Here is an 8,866-nt window from a genome sequence, read left to right as displayed (position 1 = left end):
CAGCACCCTCATCAGAAACAGGGAAAAAAGTACAGTTTACTTCTTCCTCTCACCCTGCAGTGTCCACCCACAAGGGCCTGCACTCTCAGAGCGTTACGAAAAGTGAAGTAGCAAAGAAGTCAGGACAAACCACATGCAGGCTGCAGCACTGCAGGTCAGAGACTCCAGCCCTCAAACGTGCACCTAAAAACAGGACACTGTCTAGACAAAGGTGGTCACGAAAAGACCTCCATGACGTAGGAAAATGGTCAACGTTTTTCCAGAGCACACCTACAGACGAAAGTTCAGAGGAATTTGGCTGCAAGATCCATGATGGCGGTGTGGTTTCTTCTATCTTCTTCCCTGTTTTATTCCAACAGCCTAATACATGGTATACACTCAATAAATATTTGTAGTTTAAAGGGAAGATATAACATTTAAAGTATCATTTTTGTCTGGTTTATTACATTAGAGTCGATTTTAAAATTTTCATTCAACCAGTTTTGTTTTAGATTTTTCTATAACTTTAATGTCAGTATTTAAAACAAAAAGATAAAAATCAAATGCAACACTAAAGCAATATAGATTGCAAGTGAGTGAGAGGGAAACAGTCTACAATCAGTCCTAATGAAGAGGGAGAAAGATGAAGATATGAAGATGACTTCAATTTTAGTTTTAATCAAGGTACTGATTTGTGGAGGTATCTTTGACACATCAGTTGACCTCTGAGTTTCAGATTCTATACCTGTGAAATGTTCGAATAAAAATAACAATATCTTATAACATTTACTTGAAGATTAAATGAAGATCACACATATATATGGAATATATTTTGTAACGTGGAAAAGGCTAAAGCTGTATATGAACTAACTCCTATATTTCATAGATAAGATTTTGATGTTGAGATTTGAGATTACTATTATTAATATTGCTTAAGAGTTTGCATTTAATAGCAGAGGTAAAAATTGTAAAAGCTATTAGAAGAAAACCAGAATTGTTCAGGAGAGATACCTACTGACTTCTGTAGCTCTCTTAATTGCATTCTTCTTCAACTCCCAGAGGTGATGTATCAAGAGAAAGCTTTCAACCCCTCCCCTTGTGGACACGTTAAAACCAGGCACGTCACTTTCTTACTCCTCTTGGTGCTCTTAACCTGGCCACACACCACCAGCCCATCTAGGTGAGGTTCAAGACATCATCTGATGGTGAGTTCGGCCAGACAGACAGGAGGTACTAGTAGGAACAAAAGGGTCATCACTGCTCTCGACTTGTTCTGCTTCTGAAACATTCTATTAGTTCTTCACAGCATTTCCTCATTTTTTATTATGTTTTTAATGGAGAAAAGCAAATGTGATTCTTTCTTATAACTTCTATATAACAGTTACATACTGTGACATAATTGTCCATGGATTTTTAATTTCCAGTTATTTATGGACATAATATATATTCTATATTTTTGGATTTTCATACAATGATGCATTTATTTTTCTGTGACTGAAGTTTTATAGAGGAAAAGTGACTGATTTTCTTTTGAGTGGGGATGATATCTGAGGGTTACAAAACACTAGAAACAATGTCTCAATCATTTTATGTTTCCTTGGTGAAACCCACAGAGGGTGGCCTAAACCCAAAGTGTAGACTGCAGAGGGAGGATGGTGTCCCTGAGAGGAATCAGGCAGAGTTACATGCGCTGGCTCCCACTCTCGGGCTGAGACGTGCGTTCTATCTAAGGTTAGGTGTGTGATATTAGGCAGGTACCCTGAGAACCTACATTTTTTAATATGTAAAAGGAGAAAATAATAGGAAGTAACTCAGGCTCTTGGGAAAGAAAGGTAAAGTATTAAACAATTTTAATATTAGAAGAATTCCTGGGATGCTGTCAGCTTCAACTAGAGATTTAATATGACCCCATTTATACTTACAATAAATCCCCAAGTTAAACATGCATGAAGACCTTTACATGAAATTCAAACAAGCGGACACAGAAGAATAAGAATGAACAGGGGGCCAGTCACTATGTGTGGACACAGTGTTCCCTTATCTGTCCCGTGTCCTGGGAGAGCTGTTCTGAATGGCTTAATGATAGTGATCCCCATTTATCAAAGTGCAGCAGAGAGTTGCTTAGCAAACCCTGCATCTCCCTGCCCTCCTGCTCCCCCTCAATTTACTGAAGGCAGCAGAGATTTGCTTAGCAAACCCTGCATCTCCCTGCCTCCTGTTCCCCCTCAATTTACTGAAGTGCAGCAGAGATTTGCTTAGCAAACCCTGCATCTCCCTGCCTCCTGTTCCCCCTCAATTTACTGAAGCGCAGCAGAGATTTGCTTAGCAAACCCTGCATCTCCCTGCCTCCTGTTCCCCCTTAATTTACTGAAGCACAGCGGAGATTTGCTTAGCAAACCCTGCATCTCCCTGCCTCCTGTTCCCCCTTAATTTACTGAAGCACAGCGGAGATTTGCTTAGCAAACCCTGCATCTCCCTGCCCTCCTGTTCCCCCTCAATTTACTGAAGCACAGCGGAGATTTGCTTAGCAAACCCCAAATCTCCCTGCCCTCCTGTTCCCCCTCAATTTACTGAAGCACAGCGGAGATTTGCTTAGCAAACCCCAAATCTCCCTGCCCTCCTGTTCCCCCTCAATTTACTGAAGTGCAGCAGATATTTGCTTAGCAAACCCCAAATCTCCCTGCCCTCCTGCTCCCCCTCAATTTACTGAAGTGCAGCAGAGATTTGCTTAGCAAACCCCGCATCTCCCTGCCCTCCTGCTCCCCCTCAATTTACTGAAGGAAGCAGATATTTGCTTATCAAACTCCGCATCTCCCCGCCTTCCTGCTCTCCCTCAATTTACTGAGCAAACACCTGTTAGACCTGTTAGGTCTTCACATGTGCTGGTCGCTCCTCTGGTCCTTGCTTCACTTTGGCCACAAATATGGACGAGGTCAGCAGGTGTGTTTTGCAGTTTATTGGAATGTTTTTAAATTGTACACAGATCTCAGCCACCACTTGCCAGTGGGGGTAGTGTTTGATACACATTATCTATCTATCTATTTATCTATCTTCATCATCATCATCTATTCATATATATACATATGTACATAAAATGTGTCTCAGATTTGTTGGATATTTATATTAAAGCATCGAAGCATCCCAGAATGTTGGAACTTTTGGTGAGTTGAATGTCCTAAATACTTTTTGTAATTACTACAAGAATACAAAATATATTTGAAACTTGTAAATTCATTCCAAAATGTCCCTGCATCGTAATCACAGCTAAAGTCTTCCCAGAAAGAGGAGTTATTATGTCCTTATTCTTGGCATAGGGCTATCAAAATTTAACATTTAATATGTCAGAAGTTGAAAAGTTGGAAAGTTTTAATTTCCTTCAGAGAAAATGTGGAAACAGCTATTATGGATTATTTCAGAAAGGCCAGATATATTTTGTGTCTATTGCCCTTATTTATTTTGTAACTATTTAAAAATTCAACTTCAAATCACATTTACATAATAGTTGTTCCCTGAATAGACTGACTGTGACCTCCTTAAGTGCACTCAAGTTCAATTTTTCTTTGATTCATCTTCTGTGTATAACACAGAGGCTGTGAGTATCGTGGTAGAGAAGGAAACAGTGAGTTGAAGTCAGAGGCGATTCATCGTCAGCATATAACACAGGCTGTGAGTGTCACAGTAGAGGGAGAAACAGTGAGTTGAAGTCAGATGCCTCAGTGTTTGATTTTCCTCCCTGCTTCTCAGTTTGTATGAAAGATTGATTGTGGCAGGTAATAAAGCACATGAGGTTTGCAAAAACAACTAAAGCCTCGTCTGATAAACAGCAGTGACCCTCCAAATTCTAGTTCTTCCTCGCTGAGATTTAACAAGCTTTAAAATGAGAGGAGCTTTAAGGAGATGAGGTTGGAGGACCACATACTAGACAGGAAGGACATAGGATTCTCCAAAAAGCTCTGCATAACCAGGGTTAAAATAAGAAATGTAGAATATACTTATATATTCACCTGTGTATGTTTACATAAATATGTTTATATTATATATATATTTATGTAAGACCAGAGTATTTACACATATACACACAAATATAAAATCCATATGGTTTTTTTAAAGTGGGTCATATGCTTTATTTATTTTGCAGACCTTCTGCCATTTTTATTTTGAAAGTCAGTTTCTTAAATGTATGAATAGGTACTGAATCTGGAGAATGGAAGTAATGTATCTTATATAGTAATAATAGTAGCAACAATCTCTTAGGTACGTTGTGCAGAATAGTTAGCTTAAAGAGTTAACATCTACACTAAGAGTATATGTGTTTATTCATTGGAAACTGTACTATTCCAAGCACTTTCGTTACATTTCCTCATTTTACCCTCACCACACCTGAGCTCAAACATGATTTTTATCCTTTTTGATGTAGATTGGAGAAAGGAATGGCAGATAGAGAAAAAGGTGGACCCATAGCTGGGGTCTACTGTGTGTGGGCTCCTTACTTCACGTCTCTCGATGTCTAAAGGGTCAGTCGTGTGTGAGGACCCTTCCCTGCTCATGAGAATGTGAGGCTTGCTCCATGCAATCACAGAGCCCCACAGCATGGCCTGATCCTATGGGAGGAGGAGGTTCAAACATCTGGTATAATTTTTTTTCCAAGTTACGCTTTAGTTACTTGCTAAATCTTTCTTATATCACATATACCTCTGAGTATTTTGAAGATGCCTATTGTTTCTTAAACCAGCGATGTTGATTCAATTCAGCTGTCTATGACAAAAACTCTACAATAAGGAGTTTGCTTTATCTTTCCTTCAATGAGTCACTGTTTGTGTTAGCAGAGAAGGGAGGTTCTGCAAATTTTCAGTACTTGTTGATAAATGGCATCATCATCAGGAAAGTTTATGAATTTGAACTGTGACAACCTTACTATCAGTTACCAATTCTTTTGGCCTATAGTTGTGAATTCTTAGTTTGTTTTGTGAATTTGTTATATGTCATTTATATACTCAAATCCCCAGACCCATGGGACTTAGGTTAGCACAATCAGCACACACAAATGTGAGTACTCACTAAGCACTCATTACAAAGGGACGCGTTACACTGACTCCACAACTCTCCTTGGTGGCCTAGGTGAAACCTCATGGCCAACATCACCGGGATGGCCACCCACACTGGATGGTCGGATTTCATCCTCATGGGACTCTTCAGACAATCCAAACATCCAGCTCTACTTAGTGTGGTCATCTTTGTGGTTTTCCTGATGGCATTGTCTGGAAATGCTGTCCTGATCCTTCTGATACACTGTGACACCCACCTCCACACCCCCATGTACTTTTTCATCAGTCAATTGTCTCTCATGGACATGGTGTACATTTCTGTCACTGTGCCCAAGATGCTCCTGGACCAGGTCATGGGTGTGAATAAGATCTCAGCCCCTGAGTGTGGGATGCAGATGTTCCTCTATCTGACACTAGTAGGTTCAGAATTTTTCCTTCTAGCCACCATGGCCTATGACCGCTACGTGGCCATCTGCCATCCTCTCCGTTACCCTGTCCTCATGAACCATAGGGTCTGTCTTTTCCTGTCATCAGGCTGCTGGTTCCTGGGCTCAGTGGATGGCTTCATGCTCACTCCCATCACCATGAGCTTCCCCTTCTGCAGATCCTGGGAGATTCATCATTTCTTCTGTGAAGTCCCTGCTGTAACGATCCTGTCCTGCTCAGACACCTCACTCTATAAGACCCTCATGTACCTATGCTGTGTCCTCATGCTGCTCATCCCTGTGATGATCATTTCAAGCTCCTACTTACTCATCCTCCTCACCATCCACAGGATGAACTCAGCAGAGGGCCGGAAAAAGGCCTTTGCTACCTGTTCCTCCCACCTGACTGTGGTCATCCTCTTCTATGGGGCTGCTGTCTACACCTACATGCTCCCCAGCTCCTACCACACCCCTGAGAAGGACATGATGGTATCTGTCTTCTATACCATCCTCACTCCAGTGCTGAACCCTTTAATCTATAGTCTTAGGAATAAGGATGTCATGGGGGCTCTGAAGAAAATGTTAACTGTGAGATTCATCCTTTAGGAAATTATAAAGTAGGAAATTTGGATATAAATATTTATTTTCCTTTTCTCTGCCCATCAGATACTTAGGATTTTATCCCTGTTATTCCTTAGACTCTCATACAATGATGTCTCATCTCATATTCATCTCATTTTGAGGAATGCTTTCACTGTGTGGAAACTCTATTTTACAGTCCTTGTCCACCCAAAATTCTTATACAATTGTGTCATACTAATGTAACATTTTTGGAAGTTGATAACTGCTCTCTAATTTTGTGAAAAAATATTCCTAACCTTAGGAAATAATAATTAGAGACAAAAAGGTCATGAGGTGTTCAAATGATGAGAGGGAAAGAGGGAGGGAGATAGAGAGGGGCAATGAAACAAACTGAGTACAATGTTGCTGCCACAGGTGAGTATGGGCAAAGGGTATATAGGTATTAATTGTACTATTCTCTTTTAATGATACTTTTTTCTGAAGTTGAAATCATTTACAAATAATTAAATACCAGGCTTTTCTCCCTTTTTGAAAATGTTCTCCTTTCTGCTTGGTGGCAGTGTGACATCTTAGAAATCATGCTTATTTCATTATGTCTAATCATTAGTGAGAAAATCCAGTCATCGCCCCTTCTTTATTGAGGGCTACCTTTTTCTGCATGGGCCAATTCTGATGGCATCCAGTGGATTTACCTCTCTGAAATAATTAGTGCCATGTGGTGTATTGAGGATGTGGGACCACATAAGGGACTGCAGAAAAAATATTACACCTGAGTGGAAGGAGTTTTAAGGAAGGTTACCTGCCCAGGGTGATTCCTGAGCTGACATTTCAAACATGTAACTTAAACAAGCAGAGGGATGACATCATTCAATCCTTCATTTATTCAACAAACATTTTGTGCTATATTGTAATATTAAAAATAGCTGAATAAGATTAAATTCGGAATAGCACATGGCTACTTTTTCCAAGGAATTTGAAAAATACATGTAGTTGTTTATGCAAACAAATGTAACAAAATAAATTGTTTTGATACTCACATATGAAGGATACAGCTCATAAGGACACACTAATTCTATCTGTGACATCTGAATTCAAACAAGGAGCTGAGAGGAGACTCTGGGGCTCAGTGCTGAATAGTGATGAAAAGTTACCCTCAGATGAGTGTGTGATAGTGGAGCCAGGGGAACTTGCTCAGAGACACGCTGCAAGAGAAAAGGCACAGCATGAGCAAAGACAAGGCTGACCAAGCAAGAGAGATCAATGCCCAGTAGACCCTTCTTTCTTATTTCATCTTAGGCTTATTTGTTGTCATTGTGTGGCCCAGGGTTTTACAAACAATAGTGAAATGATCAGATTTGTATTTTAGAAATGTTATTTGTGTGGTAAGCAGTTGGAGATGTGCAAGACCAAAAACATAGAGACCAGGTAAATGAGAATGGTGCCTAAATGATATTGATCTAAGTGGAGTCAAACATGCCTTTACCCCAGAATAGGCTGATTAGGAGGACATTTGAGGTGGGGCCTGCCGAACCTGTTACATAAAAGCACAAACGTGGTAGCTGCATGCTATAATTTCCTAATTGGCTATGTCCAACTTGTGAATAATCGGGTGGTTTCAAAAGTCCAGATTTCTCTTTTCTCTCATCACACCCAATTATTTTATGACTCTAACATAAAGATTCTGTAGTGTTTTGGAAAAAAACGAGATAACTAGTTTTTAATATTTTTTCTGAACTCAGACAATATAAAATGCATACTCTAACTTTGTATGAATTAAAAAGCATGTGTCAACTCTCAGTTTGCTGGATTATAATTAGACATATTTGATGGTTATCTTTAAAACATCTTTGTAACAGGAAATAAAATATAGCAAAATTTCATGAAAAATGATTTTTATATAGTTTTATTGTGCTGTAAGTTGTTAGCCACCTAAACTAACTTGTTATAATATTTTTGGTAAGTCTCATGGTAACTACAAAGCAAAAACCTATAGTAGATATACAAAATTTTTAAAAAAGAATCAACACATACCACTAGAAAAAACATCACTTAACCATAAAAGAAGATAGTAAGAATGGAAGAAAAGAACGAACTCTATAAAACAACTGGAATACAATTAACAAAATTGTAGTATTAAGTCCCTATGTATCAAAAATTATCTTGAATGTGAATGTATTAAATTATCCAGTCAAGAGACATCTGGTGGCAGAATGAATAAAAATGCCACCCACAACAGGTTACTTTAACCTGCAAGGACATATGCAGACAAAGTGAAGTGGTTGAAAAGGATATTCCATGCAAGTCGTAACCAGAAAAGAGCAGGAGTAGCTATGCTTGTATCAGATAAAATAGACTTAAGTCCAGAACTGTAGAAACAAAGAAGATCATATATAATGATTTAAAAAAATTCAACCAAAAGTGTATAATAATTGTGACTATATATGCACTAAACATTAGAGCACCTAAATATATAAAGTAACTATTAATAGATCTAAGGGGAGAGATAGCAACAAAATAATACTAAGAAACTTCAACACCCTACTTTCAGCAATGGAAAGATTATCCAGACAGGAAGTCAACAATGAAATAACAGCTTGAAATTGCACTCTAGGGCAATGGACCTAAAAAGCATACGCAAAACATTTTATTCAGTAGCTGGAGAATACACATTATACTCGATTGCACATGAAACATTTTCTAGGTTAGATCACATGTTTGACTGTAGAAAAGACTTAAGATCAAAATATCAAGCATCTTTTCTGACCACAGCAGTTTAAGCTGTAAATGAATGAAAGAATTCTCTGATAGTTTACAAATAAATGGTGATTAAACAAT

General features: G+C 38.8%; 1 protein-coding gene across 1 annotated transcript; it reads left to right on the top strand.

Moving 5' to 3' along the window:
• Positions 1–1,137: 1,137 nt before the first annotated feature.
• On the top strand, positions 1,138–7,686 carry LOC101139491 (olfactory receptor 2T29). Its single transcript, XM_063705180.1, has 2 exons — positions 1,138–1,184; positions 5,098–7,686. The coding sequence occupies exon 2, from the start codon at positions 5,108–5,110 to the stop codon at positions 6,053–6,055; it is 948 nt and encodes a 315-aa protein (XP_063561250.1). The 5' UTR covers positions 1,138–1,184; positions 5,098–5,107; the 3' UTR covers positions 6,056–7,686.
• The last annotated feature ends 1,180 nt before the right edge of the window (positions 7,687–8,866 follow it).

The sequence above is a fragment of the Gorilla gorilla genome, chromosome 1, assembly GCF_029281585.2.
Source record: "Gorilla gorilla gorilla isolate KB3781 chromosome 1, NHGRI_mGorGor1-v2.1_pri, whole genome shotgun sequence".
Classification (NCBI taxonomy): domain Eukaryota; kingdom Metazoa; phylum Chordata; class Mammalia; order Primates; family Hominidae; genus Gorilla; species Gorilla gorilla.
This window is presented reverse-complemented; position numbering and strand designations above follow the sequence as displayed.

Coding starts and splice junctions, on each gene's coding strand:
- LOC101139491 (XM_063705180.1), top strand. CDS start 5,108: ATGGCCAACATCACCGGGATGGCCACCCACACTGGATGGTCGGATTTC.